Source organism: Carettochelys insculpta, chromosome 6, assembly GCF_033958435.1.
Source record: "Carettochelys insculpta isolate YL-2023 chromosome 6, ASM3395843v1, whole genome shotgun sequence".
Classification (NCBI taxonomy): Eukaryota; Metazoa; Chordata; order Testudines; family Carettochelyidae; genus Carettochelys; species Carettochelys insculpta.
In genome coordinates, this window is record NC_134142.1 from 61,731,716 (window position 1) to 61,749,503 (window position 17,788).

Consider the following 17,788-nt stretch of genomic DNA (forward strand, 5'->3'; position numbering starts at 1 on the left):
CAAGCCACGCAGCAGCAAAAAGTGGCAATTTCTAAGAGCCGCGGCTGGCGGCATGCTGATGAAGCACTGAATGTGCATTTCAGCACCTCATAGTAATCTTTGAATGGCTATTTGCATGGCCATTTTGAAGTTTTGTGCTAGTGTAGACATGGCCAATGTGTCCATAACACACCTTGCAATGTGGCATCGCCAACAGGTAATATGACTCTGAAAGTTATCATTCTTGATGCTGTGTCTCTTTCCAAGTAAACTGCGATAACAATACTTTGTACTGACACCATGTCATCTTCAAAATATTTGTCTAGCATTGTTCTATTTTTTTATTTTTATGAAATACAAATACAAACTTGTTTGATGCTGATTGAGAGACCTGCTCTTGAAAGTACGTGGATACAATGGAGAGGAGTACAATACAAGAGCATGGATTAGCAGTTTCTCTTATTTGGCTTTAAGATAAGTGTGAACGTCTTTTTAAAACTAGGAGCTCCTGTCATTAGCCAAACGGAAACGCAGTGACTCTGAGGAGAAAGAGCCACCTGTTAACAAGCCAACAGCTTCTTCGGACTCTGAGACCTCGGACAGTGATGATGAGGTAAGTTTGACTTGGTATATCTAAATTGCTACAGCTTTTGTCTCAGAATTCCAACATTAAGCGTTAATATTTTTATTTTGTGGCATGTTGAGAACCAGTGTCTGTAGACACAAAGTGAAGCTGACTGCTCTGAGGCCAGGCCTACATTAAAGAGGAAAGTCGAATTTAAAATATGCCTCTCCAGCTCCGTTAATCATGCAGCTAGAGTCAACGTACCTTAATTCAGGCTCCCATGCCATCCCCACTGCAAGAGGTCGACAGGAGCAGATGTTCCCATCAACTTCCCCTACGTTTAACAAGGGGCAGGAGTACCATTGCCTGCAGAGGCACCCTGTGAGTTCAGTTCAGCACATCCCTACCAGGCATGCTAAACTGAACTCCGTGAGATCGACTGCAGCAGGGTCGATCTTCCCAGTAGTGGCTTCAGAAAGAGCTAGTCTTTCTCTTTCATTTGGAAATCAGTAATGCAGAATTGCAATGTTTTGCTCAATATACGAATATTTTTTAGAAAATTTAGTACTTGTTTAATGCTATGAGAAAATGACCTAAAAGGGTTTTGACTTGCCTGCTTAAAACTATTGCTTCCCCATATGATATTGTTATAGGTGAGATCTGTGGAGGTGCTTGATGGTTCTTCCGTTTGAGGAACTGCTTGCTTTAGGCCTTGAGCATATTCACTGAGGTTCAGGGACTTGGCATTTGAACTTCCTCCTTTTTGCATTGTTCTCCTCTAACCTCTTCTGGAAAACTTGTCTGAAATAGCCCAAGTTTGATTATCACGTACATGCTACAGAGTACATCCTTTTACCAGAGATTTTAAGGGAGCAGGGATGCCTGGGGAATACGCTATTCTGATTTTTGTTATAAAGCTACATCTACACTGGGATGCTACATCGAAATAGCTTATTTCAATGTAGCGAAATCGAAATAAGCTATTTGGACGAATAGCATCTACACATCCTCGAGGGCTGGTGCCGTCGATGTTCAGCGTCGACGTTGGACAGCACTACATCAAAATAGGTGCTGCAGGGGAGCGTCTACACACCAAAGTGGCCCAAATCGAAATAAGGGTGCCAGGAACAGCTGCAGACAGGGTCACAGGGCGGACTAGCACTTGAAGGGCAACAGCAAGCCGCTCCCTTAAAGGGCCCCTCCCAGACACACTCAGCCTGCACAGCACGCGGTCTGCAGAGCCACAGGCACGCACACCCCGTGAAGCACCATGGACCCGCAGCAGCCAGAGGCCCACACACCTGCCCCTGGAGGAGCAGTGGCTGCCCTGCTCAGTGCCATGCAGGAGGCAGCTGACCATCTTTTATTTGAGGAAGATGAGCTGTCCTCGGGGGGGGGGGGGGGGAAGGAAGCAGCCCCAGACCTTGCTGTCCTCCCAGCACCCCCCCCGCCCGCCGCACACGCCACTGGCTGTGGAGCTACCCCACAAGCATGGACTGGTGGGAGTGGCTGGTGCTCAGTGAGTGGGACAACGACCGCTGGCTCCGGAACTTCCAAATGAGTCGGCAGACATTCCTGGAGCTCTGCCAGTGGCTCACCCCTGCCTTACGGCACCAGGACACCCTCATGCGACGTGCCCTCACCGTAGAGAAACGGGTCGGCATCGCTGTCTGGAAGCTGGCTACTCCAGACAGCTACCGATCCGTAGGGCAGCAGTTCGGTGTGGGCAAGGCCACCGTCGGGGCTATCCTCCATCGAGGTAAGAGGACCCGGCGGGGGGGGGAAGCTGGGAGGGGGGGAGCCCAGGGGGAGGGCCAGACACACCCTGCACACCCCTCACTGGTGCGCTCTCATGTCCTTCCCCTGCAGGTCATCCGCGCAGTCAATGCCCTGCTCCTCCACAGGCTCATGTGGCTTGGGGACCCAGATGCTGCCATCACGGGGTTTGCCAGCCTGGGCTTCCCAAATTGCTTTGGGGCTCTGGATGGGACCCATATCCCCATCCATGCCCCGGAGCACAGTGGAGGACGCTTCCTCAATAGGAAGGGTTACCATTCAGTGGTCCTCCAGGCCTTGGTGGACAGCTGGGACTGCCTCTTGGACATTTATGTTGGCTGGCCTGACAGCACCCGCGACTCCCGGGTGTTCAGAAATTCAGGCCTGTGCCGCCGGCTGGAGGCGGGGACCTACATCCCCCAGCGGTGGACACCACCATGCCCCTCTGCGTCGTCGCAGACGCGGTGTACCCCCTCTGGCCCTCGCTCATGCACCCTTACACGGGCCATGTCACAGCCAGCCAGGAGCGGTTCAACACGCGCTTGAACCATGCACGCCAGGTGGTCGAGCGCACTTTCGTCCTCCTCAAAGGGCGCTGGAGGTGTCTCCTCACCCACCTGGATGCAGGCCTCACCAACATCCCCCAGGTTGTGGGCGTGTGCAGCGCACTCTGGAAGCTGGTGGAGAGCAAGAGAGAGGCCTTCTTCCAGGGCTGGGCTGTGGAGGCTGGCAGGGCCGACGTCCAGCCACCTGCTGCCACCAGTCGCCAGGTCAACCCTGAGGCGATCCGGGTCCGGGAGGCCCTGAGGGCCCATTTTGACTAGGCTGCGGGGTGAACGCTGGCAGGGCCAGCTGCGGTTGAGCCACCCACTGCACCCCCCCACCATCCTCCACAACACTCCTTGCCCCCACGCCCACACCACAGAGAACCCGAGAGCACCCCCCCCCCCACTTCTGTGCAATAAATGGAATTTTTTTTAAACAAAACCGTGCAACCTTGTATTAATTATTAACAGAAGAAGAAGGGGGGAAACTATGTACATGGGAGGGCAGGTACAAAACTGGGTAGAACAAAAACTATTTACAAAGGTGGGGGGAATATGCCCAAAGGAGGGGGCCTTGGGGGGCAACGTCCTCGGCCACGCACCCCTATTGTCTGGTGTTGGGGGGCGCGACTCACGTCTTGGCCGGAGGCCCAGTCAAGGCTGCGTGGGGGCTGGGAGAACCGGCAGATAGGGCCGGGTGGAGTCCGGAGGCCCATGGTCCCCCTCGGTGGCAGGCCCCAGGACGGCTGGTGGTGGAGGGACAGTAGGCGGATCGGCGGATGGAGCGGCGGGGGGGCCAAGTGCCGCACAATGTCCTCGAAGGTGCGCATGAAGGCCCCCCCAAGCCTCTTGGCGCCAGGCCAGCGCTTGCTCCTGGAGATGGAGCCGCCGCGCCTCCACCTGCAGGCTCCGCTCGGACACCTCCAGCTGACGCCGGAGGGTGATGGGCAGCTGGGGGTCCATGGATGCCCGCAGATGGCTCTGCTGCTGTCAGGCTCGTCCTGGAGCTGGTCCGTGCTCCGCCGAGGGGCTGGCCTGGCGGGATGGCCCCGGTGGGCTCTCCGGGACCACAGATGCCGTGCCGGTGCTCTCCGGGTCCTCTGATGGTGCAGCTGCAGAACAGAGGGGGGAAGAAGAGTGGAGACAGCCATTAGTCTGGGCCCTGACCCATGGCCCTTGTCCCCCCACCCCTCTGCTGCTGGTTCCCTATCCCCGTCCCCCGGAGATGCTGCTGCTGCTGCTGCTGCTGCTGCTGCTGGGTGTCCAAACCCCTCCCGGGGACCCTAGGGATGGGGCATGGCGCTGTCCTGCTGGCGGGCATGGGCTGATGGACTCTTCTGAGGGACATGCCACTGCTGTCCTCGGGGCCATGGTCATCTGGGTGTGTGGAGGGCCCTGGTCATGTCTCTTGTCCCCGCCCCTTAACCCCGGGGGTGTGCACCAGGGAGGTACATACCTGACGGTCCGCTCCCACGGTCGGGGGACACCCATCGGGTGGATGCCCTGCTGGAGCTGCGGGAGGGGAGGTCGATTTGGAGTCCCCTGTTGCTGGAGGCCCCCTCCTCCTCCTCCGGTGTCCCGGGGTGGGCTCCTGGGGAGGCCCCTGGGGTGCAGGGCTGGCCTCTGGGGCGGACTCCATCTCCGGGGCCTGCTGGGGCTCATCGGCCGATGTGTCAAGGGTGGCCGGGGGGGGAAGAGGTGTACCAGGGGCCCAGGATGGCCCTGAGCTCCCTGTAAAAGGGGCAAGCGGCGGGGGCGGCCCCAGATCGGCTGGCCACGTCCCGGGCCCGGGCGTAACCCTGCCGCAGCTCCTTTACCTTACTCCTGACATGGTCAGGAGTGCGGGCAGGGTGACCCCGGGCAGCCAGGCCCTCAGCCAGCTGAGCAAACACATCCGCATTTTGCCTCTTGCTCCCCATTACCTGGAGCACCTCCTCCTTGCCCCAGCAGGTCCTGGATCTCGGCCTCCGTCCAGGAGGGGCCCCGCTGCCTCTTCCCCTGCTGGCTGGCAGGCTGGGAGCCCTGGGTGCCCTCTGGGCGCTTGGGGGGCTGGCTGGATGCCATGGGGTGCAGGGTGGTGGGTTGGAGCTGCTGAGGGACGTGCAGGCTGGGCACATGGCTGTGCTGCTGCCTGCACGAGCTCTCAGCTTCCTGCACAGGAAATAAGGGGGCGGGGAGCTTTAAGGGGCTGCTGCACGCGGCGACCATAGAGCTCAGGGGCTGGAGAGAGCGTCTCTCAACCCCTCAGCTGATGGCCGCCATGGAGGACCCCGCTATTTCGATGTTGCGGGACGCGGATCATCTACACGTGCCCTACTTCGACGTTCAACGTCGAAGTAGGGCACTATTCCCATCTCCTGATGAGGATAGCGACTTCAACGTCTCGCTGCCTTATGTCAATTTCAACTTCGAAATAGCGATCAGCACGTGTAGACGCGGTGGGTGCTATTTCGAAGTTGGCACGGCTACTTTGAAATAGCCAGCTAGTGTAGACGTGGCTTAAGAGTTTGGCTGCCCATTTCCACCTGACTGTTGGTTGTGGTTTTTTAGTTTGTCTTAATGTCTAGGAATCCTAGCACTGAGGGTTGATACCTCCTAATTTGATTTTCTTTTATTGAAAATTTTAAAATAAAAATGACCCAGTAAGCTAGCAGAATGTTAACAAGCTGTTTGCACAACTTCATGAGTACAAATATTTTGTTGCAATTTTACAGTTGGCTTTGCGAATACCTTTCTGCGGGAAGTAGAGTGATGGTCACATCAAGAGCTGCTTGAATTCTTTTTTCTATAATAGTAGGGAAGAAAATTTTGACAAGATCTCACAAGGTCATTGGTGGTTAGGATTCACAATAGGTACTAATGCTTTTTGAACCAAATACACTTGAGCTGCAGTATCACTCTAAAGTATTGTATCTCTTTCAAAAGGTATGGGAGTGATGGAGCCGCCCCCAAAAACTGATGAATGAAGGGTATTTAAACATGGGATGGACTCCACTGCACCACATTAAGTAACTGTCTGTTGTGGAGAACTGAATGGAGAGCATGAAAGAGTGACTGTAGAAACCGCGCTGGGAAAATTTGAAAAGCTTTTGGCAGATCAGAGAATAAGGTCTGTGAGGCTATGTCTAGACCAGTGGTTTTCAAACAGTGTGCCGTGAAAACTGCTAATGTGTGGTGAAATTTCATCAGTTTCCCCTTGCTGTGGCTCTTTGCGGAGCCACCACCGCGGGCAGGGGGAGATTGACAATATCATGCCAGGTGGGGCTCAAGTAGCAAGGCTGCCTGAGTCCCAGCTGGCACAGGGTTTATCAATTTCTTCCCCAGGGTGAGTCTGCAAAGAGTCACTGTGAGAGGAAATGCCGACCTCGGGGGACCCTGAAGAACCTGGCAGGCACCCCGCCCCCACTCCCTGCTGCTCAGAGGGGAAGCGAGGGAGGGTGGGAGTCTGTTGGAGGTGGATGTGGTTTAAGAGCCGCATCCTGGCTACAATGGCCTGGCAGGAAGGGGAGTCTACTTTCAGTGGTTACTCCTTTACTCAACATCCCTAGTGTGGCATTAGGCAAATTTTGAAAATGTGTCTCTGCTCACTAAGAGGGTGTATTCTGCCGTGGCTTTGAAACATTGATGCATTTGTTCCTTGTTTAGCTTGTTCTGCGCACTACTGTGATGCAAACCTCTCTAGTAAGTCTGTAACCATAGTAAGTGAAAGTACAGGGAATGTTTATGAGCAGTTGATTCCTCTGAAAAAAGGAGGTCCACCATGGAATTGTGAGTCTCATTGAAGTGTGCTGTGTTACTGAAAAGGTTGGGAACCTCTGATCTAGATGTCCCCCAATCTCAAAATAGGCTATGCAATTTATGCAATGAAAATTGCATAGCTTATTTTGAGTAGATTTCGAAATAGGCTATTTTGGCATGTGGCGCTGTTTAGACAGCGCTGTATGCTGAAATAAAGCTCTGTTTCAAGGTATCCCTGTACTCCTCATGCAATGAGGTGTGCAGGGATGCCAGAATAGCGCACCTGTTACCTTGAAAACTGTTTCAAGACAATGGGTACATCGCATAGACAAGGGCAGCTATTTCAACATATCTTTTGTATCCCAAAATAGTGCCTGCTGTGTAGACATATCCTAACTGAGCTATCAAGAGAGTTAATTCAGAAAAGTGTAGTGTCGAGATATTCCAGGAATGGCAGGCCAACCAGATGGAAAAGGAGTCTTATTAAAAGATAACAGTCAAATGTGATCTAAGTGACTACTGATTGCAGGAGTGCTGGAAGTTGATGTGTGCCAAAAGGAATAAGAGGTGCTCTCAGGGGTATATATGTGACTATGCTCAAGTATGACACCAACTCCTAATAATAATACATAATTAGATAATAGTTTGCGTCCTTTCTTTTTAAAACAGCTGGGGGAATGGTCTTGTGTGCAAGACCTCGTTCATGCAAAAGTATGTCTCTTATACCAGAAGGGTTTTCTGCTTAATAGACTGCTTGCTTAAATAGGGTCAGGTGGACTGGACCCTGTCTTGCTGTGATCGCAGGGACAAGGGTAATGCAATGGCATGGTGTCAAGTTACAAAAAAATTTAAAACTCTTATCCCTTTTGGGATGGAGAAGCCTTCTTTCCTATCCAGTGGGAACTCCCAAAAGCATGAGATGACTGGTAGTTAATAAGGGACTAAATCATATGAACGCACAATATGTTTATGGAATGATCATTGGTTAGTTTTTGTGGATTAATCAGCTGTGACAGCAGCGTGAATGGCAAGGAATGATGAAGAAGTCCTAATCAGAAATTTTGTATAATAAACATTAAAATCATGCAACTTCAGGGATACAGTGTTAATTTTTGCACTGTCCTAGAAGCTGTCCATAGATAACTGCAGAGTTTAAGATCAGAAGGAACCGTCAAGATCCTTTAGTCTAATCTCCTGCATGTTGCAGACCACAGAACATCATCAACCCACTCCCATATAAGAAGGTATAGTCCTGCCCCCACATCTTATAATTCAAGCATATTAACAGAGGATATTGAGAGTACTGAAGCTGAGCCTTTTGAGTATAAAACTCAAACTAAATGTATAGTTCTGGTTGCAGTAGTTCCTGTGTCTGTTACGTGTGTGAAAATACTTTGTGTTGCTGCATATGGTGTTTCATGGATTCATCTGGGGCAAGAAAAACTGCAGTTACTTGTGTAAATGATACTTTTATGTTGTGTGTATTCTTGGTAGCAGTTCCAGCTGAGGAATTTTTTGCAGGACTCTTTCTGTGTCTCTTTCCCTTAGTGGAATCTAAAGTGTGCTTCTTGAATAAACTTGATTTGGAAACAAATCCCCCACTTCTTCCACTTTCCCTGAGTGTTTTAGCTTTAATCTCTCATTATTAGACATGTCTAGTTATTAATACATTAGCTTTTCTGATTAAAAGCCATCAACTCAGATTTACTATTAAATATTACAAAATAATTATTTTAGAATTTGCGAATCTCCCTGTGACTTAGAACTGTTTTTATCGTATCAAGATGGGCCACCCATTAGCATCTAGTAAAAAAACCTGAATGACTTTCATTTACTTATTTGATAGGAGAAATGCATGGCTTGCCCTTAGCTACTATTTTCTCGTAGCGTTGACTTGTTTTCCTGCTGCCTGTCTATAGGGATGTTTCTGAAAACTGTTATTTCTGACCCTGTGATATGTTCTCCATTATTTTTCAGGAGGGTAGATGGGGTCTTCTAGCACCTTGTCTCATATTTCTGTGTTTTCCTTTTCCTGTGCAGTGGACTGTTGGAGGTTCTAAAAACAAAAAGAAGGGGAAAGCTGGCAAAATGGAGAAAAAGGCAGCTATGAAGAAACAAATGAATAAAGCTGCCTCTTCAGGCAGCTCTGATAAAGACAGCTCAGCTGAAAGCTCAGCACCTGAAGAAGGTAAGAAAACACTCCTTGTGCACCAGCTAACAATGCTACGCAGAATGAATCTACCACAGTTCATGTGCTGTTCTGTGTCAGTGATGCCCATATCATGTTCAGCATAGGTATTTTATGCTCCCTAGTGACCTGGGTGGCCTGGTAAAATGATCTTTAGATTTGCACTGGCTTGGATGTATTCTCAATCAGCGTGTAGCTGACTATGGAATTGCTGAAAGTACTAATCAAAAACACTAAATCCTATTTCAACTGAAAAATATTAAGCCAATTTCAGCCTCTGTTAGGAATTAAAGATGGGGAGGCCAGAGTTTTTAAGTCTTCTTCTAATTTGTTCCTCCCCTTTAGGGGTCATTTATCTTTTCTTCCCATGGATGGTCCCCTCATTTCCTATCCACATTGATAAACTTTTCTCTTGAGTGTCATTGTAGGTACTGTGTTGTATGGGGAATATTACTTATGTATAATATATGCCTGCCAATTATTCTGTCTACAGTATGCAAATTCTTATACTGTGTGGCTGAAATTGTAGAACGGGGTCAGCAAGGCAGAGTGTGGAAAGTTGACCTTTATGTACAGTCTGTGTCAATGATACCTTTTTTTTTTTTTAAAAGTCACTAATAGTCCTACTTACAACAGCTTCATAAATAAATAAATCATAGAATCACAGAACACTAGGACTGGAAGGGACCTCGAGAGGCCATCGAGTCCAGCCCCCACTCCCCGATGGCAGGACCGAGTACTATCTAAACCATCCCTGACAGACATCTGTCTAACCTGTTCTTAAATATCTCCAGCAATGGAGATTCCACAACCTCCCTTGGCAATTTATTCCACTGTTTGACCACCCTGACAGTTAAGAACTTTTTCCTAATGTCCAACCTAAACCTCCCTTGCTGCAGTTTAAGCCTGTTGCCTCTTCTTCTATCCTCAGAGGCCAAGAAGAACAAGTTTTCTCCTTCCTCCTTATGTCTCCCTTTTAGATACCTGAAAACCACTATCATGTCTTCCCTCAATCTTCTCTCTTCCGAACTAAACAAGCCCAATTCTTTCAGCCTTTCTTCATAGGTCACATTTTCTAGATCTTTAATCATTCTTGTCGCTCTTTTCTGGACCCTCTCTAGTTTCTACACATCTTTTTGGAACTGTGGTGCTCAGAACACAATACTCCAGCTGAGGCCTAACCAGCACAGAGTAGAGCAGAAGAATGACTTCTCGTGTCTTGTTCACAACACACCTGTTAATGCATCCCAGAATCATGTTTGCTTTTTTTTGCAACAGCATCACACTGTTGACTCATATTTAGCTTGTGGTCCACTATAATCCCTGGATCCCTTTCTGCTGTAGTTGTTCCTAGACAGTCTGTCCCCATTCTGTATGTGTGAAACTGAGTGTTCCTTCCCAAGTGGAGCACTTTGCATTTGTCCTTATTAAATTTCATCCTGTTTACCTCAGACCATAAATAAAGATGCGGAGCTTTACTGTTTAGTCAGTGGTTGGCAGCATTAGCTGCTCTTTTGTTAATCCCCAGGCAGCATGGCTTTGAGTAAGCTCCCAACTGCATGGGTAAAGAAGAGCAGGGCTGAGCTCCTGCCTCGCAAGCGGATGAAACTCAGCTTGCATGCCACTCTTGGCACCTGTACCAGGGTTTGCTGACCCCGAACTAGATGGCTGCTGCAAGGATGCATTATTTTATGTTTTGTGCATTTGTTTGTTATTGAAATATGAATTCAATTTAAATGACACAGTAAACTCTTCCATGGACTTGTTTACTCCTTCAATAATGGTATTTTGGTTACATTACTGAGTGCTACTTTTAGAAGTAATTTAAAAGGTAGCTTATCGCAGAGTATATCTGCAGGAAGAATTTGTTTAAATTGTAGGATTGATTATTTATTTATTTGTAGAATCAGTTTTTTTCCAATTGCAGTCCAATTCTGAACATTTTTACACTAAGGGTACTTAATTGTTGTCTATATCAATCAATTTTAATTTAAAAACCCTCATGAAGGCAGAATTAATTTTTTTAAAATCAGAAAATAATAAATCTGAGAATCCACAATAACAAAATGGATTTCATAGGGCCGTAAGGCTATATTGCTTGATAGTATCTGCTGTAGTTGGAGTGAGGAAGGGTTTAGGAATTCAAGAGCCTATCAATGGCTCTGAGAGGGCAATGTGGTATATTGGTTAAAATTATAGTGGAGCAATCAGAGGTGCAGTATGGCTGGGTAATATTTGGGTGGTCATATAGAGGCCTGGGTTCTGTTCTCGGCGATGCCTGAAGCTAATTTGTTTGTTAGGAAGGTAAGGAGGTACTGGCCAGTGACTCCCCCTGCCAGCCTGTGAATGCAATCCCTGTTGCATGCTGGCTCTTGGCCTGCAGGCTCCTCACCTCTCCCACTCCCTCACCCTGTTTCCACCCAGTAGTGGCTGACTAGTGCTTGTAGACTGTGGCTGGTTAGGTGTCACCTCTGCTGCCCATCCATTGGCCTTTACAGTTCATCACTCTAGTCCCTCTGCTCATCCATATACTGCAGGGTATGTCGTGTTCCTGGCACTGTGTGGAGAGCAAGGCCCTGGTTAGATCATAGAGCCTCTCTGACAGGTTCTTTCCTTCCCCCACTGCCTCTGGCTGGCCTGGCACCTAGGGAAAGCTGAAGACTCTCCAGCCCAGGGCCCTGACCAGGAGAAGCCGAGCCTTGCACAGCATCGGCACAGAGAATCTTCTCTGTCCCTCAGTTAGTCTGTGCAGTGGTGGGGAGAAAGCTGTTTTTCACCCTGACCCTTCAGGCTTTGCAGCAATCCCCCAGGCAGTGGCTTAGCATCCTCTGCACGTTGCCCACAACATAGGTCCTGCCTACAGGTTGTGTGGAGCTGTTCTTCCCCTAGGCACCCTCCCCTGCTGAACCACCTGTCTGGCCAGGTTCGGCGAAGACACTGCAGTCAGATTCTTTGGGCCCTGGAGCACAATGCATTCATAAAGTCTTCCTGCCCAGGCTGTGGCCAGGGTACAAGAAGTTGCTGGCTTATATTGGTAGCCAGCGGCAGTTTGGACATGTTAACTGCCTTTCTACACTGTGTGGGCAGGAAGGGACAAGCTGCTTTTAGCCTCTGCAAAGGCGTGGGCCAGGTCATCCCTACCTCCACCAGCCGCTGCGCCCCCCCAAACCCCCTTCCCCCCACACAGTGAGAAGCGGCTGCTGCTGGACACATTCTGGTGTGAACCCTGAAAGAAATCCGCGGCGGGAAACTTTTGACGCTGTGTGCCCACCACATGTTGCCTCGGGAAGACGCAATACCAGGTAACCGGAGAGGTGGGCTCATCCTGGAGGCCCAGCTTGGAATGGAGGGTGAAGAGCACTGACCAGGGAGGGCTGGCTCACATTGGTCAGTCACCACCATTCCTGTGAGGGTGTACAGGAGTGTACAAGTGTCACCTTAAAGATAAGTATATGAGTGCAGGCCTTAAAGATAAGAAGGTAAATATAAAAAGACTCCAGCAACGTGGTGTTTTTGTTTTTAAACCAGGTCTCTGTCAACTCCATGTTAACTTGAATATTTGTACTACCTAGTTCTGATTGATCCCCACTGACCTAGTTTGAATACAAGTAATTTTATCAGGTGTCCCATATTCAGCATAGGGAAGTGTGGACATCCTGTTCTTGGGCTGGTTAGCAACAAGGTTGGCAAAGGGTATGGAAATATAAACTATCATCTGTTGAGATGAGAGATTAATTTAAGGTTTCCTCCAGGAATTATCCCTCAGAGGAGTCCATCTCAGCCCTAGCCTACTGTTGTGGCTTGACAATGTTGTCACTCAAAGTCCTATGCTAATAACATTCTGTTGTTTCAACAGCTAGGAGAATGATGATGTTGCAGTGCTTAAGTTGCCAACTGCATGTTGGTGTATTAAAACTAACTCAAAAGATGTTTAGAACCTACTTCTAAGTGTTATTGTGTCCTGCTTAGCAGATGTAAAGTAATACATGAGAGACAAATCAGATCTTAGGACTTTCACATTCATGTCAAAAGGGTTGAAAAATTAAAATATGGAAGTTCACTTTTTATGTCTCTTTTAATTCAGTGTGTGTCAACCTGACTTGCATCAAAACAAGGTAAAAAAAAATCACATTTTTGTTGTTTTCACGTTTCAGGAAAAAAATATTTTGACAGGACAAAACTTAAATTTCATTGTACAGTCTTTGCAGTCCATGGTATCTTGTAGAGAGTGGTACATTTTGTGTATGTATTGTCTTTCGCTTGATTTGGCTTTATTCTGTTTCCTTACTCCATACTACTATTACTAGCATTGTGGAAGACTTACACAGAGTCACATGTTCCAACCCTTGTTCGTAATGCCAGGCTTGAGTACCTAGTTTAACGTCATTGTCTCATGGTTTCATTTCAGGTGAAGTGTCTGATTCTGAGAGCAACAGCTCCTCCTCCAGCTCAGATTCAGACTCATCTTCTGAAGATGAGGAGTTCCATGATGGCTATGGGGAGGACCTGATGGGAGATGAGGAAGACAGAGCTCGGCTGGAACAGATGACAGAGAAGGAAAGGGAACAGGAGCTATTTAACCGGATAGAGAAGAGGGAAGTGCTGAAGAGAAGGTAGTCTTACGAATTAAGAGCATAAGAATTGCCATAATGGGCCAGGCTAATTGTTTATCTGTCCCAGGATCCCATCTTCAGACAGTAGGCTAGGCCAGGTGCTTCAAAGGGGATGAACAGAACTGGGGATTTATTAAGCGATCCCTCACATATCATCCAGTCCCAGCTACTGGCAGTTGTAGGTTTAGGCACAACAAGAACATAGGGTTGTGTCTGACCATCTTGGCCAATAGCCATTGATGAACCTGTCTTCCATGAGTTTACCCTTTTTCTCATCACAAGATGCTCTGGCAATGAGTTCTACGGGTTAACAATTGTTGTGTGAAGAAGTATGTGCTTTCATTCATTTTAAACCTGGAGTGCCTAGTAATTTTATTGGTGACTCCTGGTTCTTGTTATATGGATGGGTAACTAACATCTCCTTAGTCACTTTTTCTACACCAGTCATGCTTTTATAGACCCCTCTAATATTCCTGCTTAGTTAATTCTTTCCTAAACTGAACAAACCCAGTATTTTTAATCTGTCTTCATCTGAAGGCTATTCCACACCATTAATTATCTTTGTTACCCTTCTCGGTATGTTTTCCAATTCCTATATCTTTTTTTGAAATGGGACAACCAGAGCTGAATGCAGCAGTCAAGGTGTGGGTGTACCACACATTTGTTTAATGGTATATTTTCTGTCCCTTTTGTAGCTTTTTTGACTGCTGCTGAGCCAGTGTTTTTTCAGAGAACTAGCCACAATGACTCCAATATCTTGTAGCAGCAAATATAGATGCCATTGTTTCTTATGTATAGTTGGAATTATATTTTACAAAGTGCATTACTTCACATAGAACATCTTCTGTTTTGTTGCCCAGTCACTCAGGCTATGTCTGTACTACGTGATGATATTGATTTTAAGTCCTTTAGCCCAATTTTTCCAAGTGCCTGTCTTCACTGTAAATTCCATTAGCTTGATTTATGGTGCACTAAAATCAATATAATAGCATAGTAACCTGACGATTGTAGCATTCAGTTTGAATTTAAAATTATGAATGAAGCGTAGTGAGGAAGCGCTGTGTCTTTAAATCAAATTCATTAGCCTCCAAACATGTCCCATATGTGCCCCGCAGTGCCCCACTGTTCTCTCTGGCCTCTTCCATCTCCACCGCTCTCAGGTGCGGAGGAATTAGGCAACAGGAAGACTGTTTCAGTTCGGCACCTGGAAGCCTGTGGCTGTAGAGCCACGAGAAGTTGTGAAGGCTTCTTTCTTTCTGTTTGCTAGTAGCATGGCTGTTTGGGTCTGCGGTTCTGTGTATACCCCTGCTAGATGCCCTTTTTTGTGCTGCCTGACGCCAGCTGCTGCCCCCTGCACCATGTGGCAGCTAGGCTGTGGATGGTGGGGTTGTGCTTGTTTGATGGGACGAGAAACTTCTTTTCAGCTATTTACCTGTTGTCTCACCCCGCCAGGTTCCCTCCCTTCCCTCCCCAAGAGGCGCCACGCATTCTAGAACTTTGCCTCGCCCACATCACATGGCAGCTAGTTCTCCCACCAGAGGCACCATCCAGTGTAGAACTTTCCCGCGCCCAGCTCCATCACGTGGTTTGACCCTGAACCACTAAAAAGATGTGCCACACAAGGTGGTGCCAGGCACCTTGCGCACGATGAGGGCCCTGTAGCCGGCCAGGGAAGGCTCCCTGGTCAGTCATGATTTTTAGGCAACAGAAAAAATACTTTGTCACTAGCCTGGCTGTCCTCTCAGAGGAAATTTTTATATGGGCTTCATTCAAAGGTCAAGCTGCTGGCTATAGTCCGGGGTGTCGGGGGGTGGGGTGGGGTCTTTCAGCCACCTGGGGGAAGTCTCCCTGGGCAATTACAATTTTCAGGTGCTGGCTGTAGCTGAGGGTCTTTTAGCTGCCTCTTGCTATAACTGTTTCACTGAAGGCAATGTAGTAGCTATACAATTCCTGCAGTTCTCGAAGTAAGGCTTGCAGTGAGGAATATTCTTGTTCTGAGGGTGGTCTTGAACAGGGCCAAACCTGGCTGTTGTCTGGGGTCTTTTAGTCACCCTGAGCCTTAACTGTTTCAATGATTCATTGTAATTTCAGTGTCAGCAGCCGCGTCTACTTAAACATGCTTTTTCTTCTAAGGGTCGTCTTTTCCAGGATGTCTACATCCAGGTGCAGGTCCAAACCTAGATCCAAGCCTAGGCACGCTGTTAATAGGGGCGGGTGGTGGGTCTCCCTGGGCAGTCATGATTTTCGGGGCTGGCTGTAGCCAGGGGTCTTTTAGCTGCCCTGAACTGTAACTGTTTCAATGGTTCATTGCGGTTTCAGTGTAGCACCCGTGTCTGCTTAATCAAATTCATGTTCTGAGGGTCGTCTTTGCCAAGAGGTCTAAATCCAGATCCAAGCCTGCAAAGATCGTGCTTTTGCATCCTGTTTTCAAAAATCTGTCGGTTAGGAAACCCAGAATCTTTTTTCGAACCATTCCTAAGCGCTTTAGTACCCCTTCCATCCCCTCAATTATAAAAAGCACATCCCTTATAAAGGCGAGCCAGACCCCATCTGGGAAAAGGAACATTTGTTTAACACGCCAGGGGACGGGGGGAATGAAATGTGGGACAATATCATCAGATACCCACATCTACTTGTGGCAGCATTTTTTCCTATGCTGCTCCCGTGAGAATAACCAGAATGCTACAGGAGTCAGCAGACTGGGATAGGTTCCCACAGTACACTGCTGTAGCAGTCGATTTAAGCTACTTGTGCGTGGCAGCAGTAAGTTGATTTTGTGGGGAGCATGTGGGAATGTGAGGATGCTCAAAATTGAACTGATTAAAAACCCGGCATTAATAGACTGGTGTTAAGAGAATCGATTTTTAGCTCAGTGTAGATACAGCCTTAGTTTTGTGAGATTTTTTTGGTAACCCTTCCAAGTCTTTTAAATGTAACTATCTTGAGAAATTTAGTATCACCTGGAACTTTGATACCTCACTCTTTACTCATTTTTCAGATAATTATGTACATACTTGGGGGGCCTTGTTATTTACATCCTTCCATTATGAAAACTGACCATTTTTTTTCTTACCCTTTGTTTATTGTCTTCTAACCAGCTAGTGATCCATGAGAAGACCATGTGACATTACTCAGGATATAATCTGGTCTACTGAATGGCTGTGTGCCATAAATTTTCCAGCCTGAGAAGCCTTTTACGCTGTTTAACTGTGAGGGCAACCGCTTTTGGCCTGCTCTCACACAGCCTCTAAGCATATAAATTACAGCCAGCTGAGTTTTTTATGAGTACTGTTGCCATTCACTTCTGAATTCCATTGCAGAGTGATGTCAGAAAATTCCCCGTCTTAGATGTGTCCCCAGAATGTGCACCTTGTACTGTCCAGCTCTTTTCTTCTGGGCCATATAAGCTCATAGAAACACTGTCATTTTATGAATAGAATATGATGTGCACAGATTTTGTTGTTGCAGGCGAAGTTGCCCAAATACTTCAGTCCAAATGTGTGCTTGTGTCGACAAAACAAGTTTATTAACTACTGAAGAACTTAAATTGTTGTCAAAGGCTTTCTGGAAGTTCAAGTACACTCCATCAACTGACTTAGCCTTTCTCACCTGCTTGTTGATGACCTCAATCTTATAATGAATTGATGAAGCATGATTTCCCTTTATAAAAAAGCTTCTTCCCCAAAATATCACATTTCTCTGGGTGTCTGGTAATTCTGTTCTTTGCTATAGTTTCAACTAATTTGGCTAGTTTGCATGACATATTGCAACACTTGCGTCTGGGCTGGGCAAGTGTGATCTTGCTCTGTTTCTATGCTTTCAGAATAGCGCAGCAAAGATCCTTCTCCATTGTTTTCACCATGTCTCTGCCTCTTTGCATCCCCTGGCTCCCCCATCTCTATTACATCAGACATAGAATCCCTGCTTTTGCGGGCCTCATGATCAATCCCCACCTCAGTTTTCTCATTTGCTGTGGAGAGCTGGGCTTTTGCCTCTGACTGGCCTGTGACGATGATCTTTCAAACAAGCACTTTCGTGTGTTCTTCTAAGGTGTCCCTGTAGTTTGAAGGTGCTCCCTGTAAATACTCAAAGCCATTGTTCTCCTTCAGATCTCTCCTAGAAATTCTTCTTTGCCCTGGTGCCTAAATATATTGACAGTGAGCACACACCCTTGGTGTGCTGAGGCCACTGCTTATCATTCTGTCAGATTATTTCATTGTTCCATTGTATCCCCCAGTCTATCCATCTGTTTCACATTTAGAGTACGCTTTTTTGGGGGACAAAGTATTTCTCTCATACAGTACCTCGCACATTTGGGTCCTGACCTATGACTGGGGCTCATAGGTGCTACAGTAATTCAAATGAAAAAAATAATGTATTGAAA

The 17,788-nt window shown here is 47.5% G+C and overlaps 1 protein-coding gene across 1 annotated transcript in view; it reads left to right on the forward strand.

The window, feature by feature from the left end:
• RTF1 (RTF1 homolog, Paf1/RNA polymerase II complex component) overlaps positions 1-17,788 on the forward strand; it is a 58,737-nt gene that overhangs the window by 6,572 nt on the left and 34,377 nt on the right. The window contains exons 2-4 of the mRNA XM_074997027.1: positions 482-592; positions 8,644-8,791; positions 13,200-13,404. Coding sequence (XP_074853128.1) covers positions 482-592; positions 8,644-8,791; positions 13,200-13,404 — 464 coding nt within the window. The remainder of the gene's footprint in view (positions 1-481; positions 593-8,643; positions 8,792-13,199; positions 13,405-17,788) is intronic.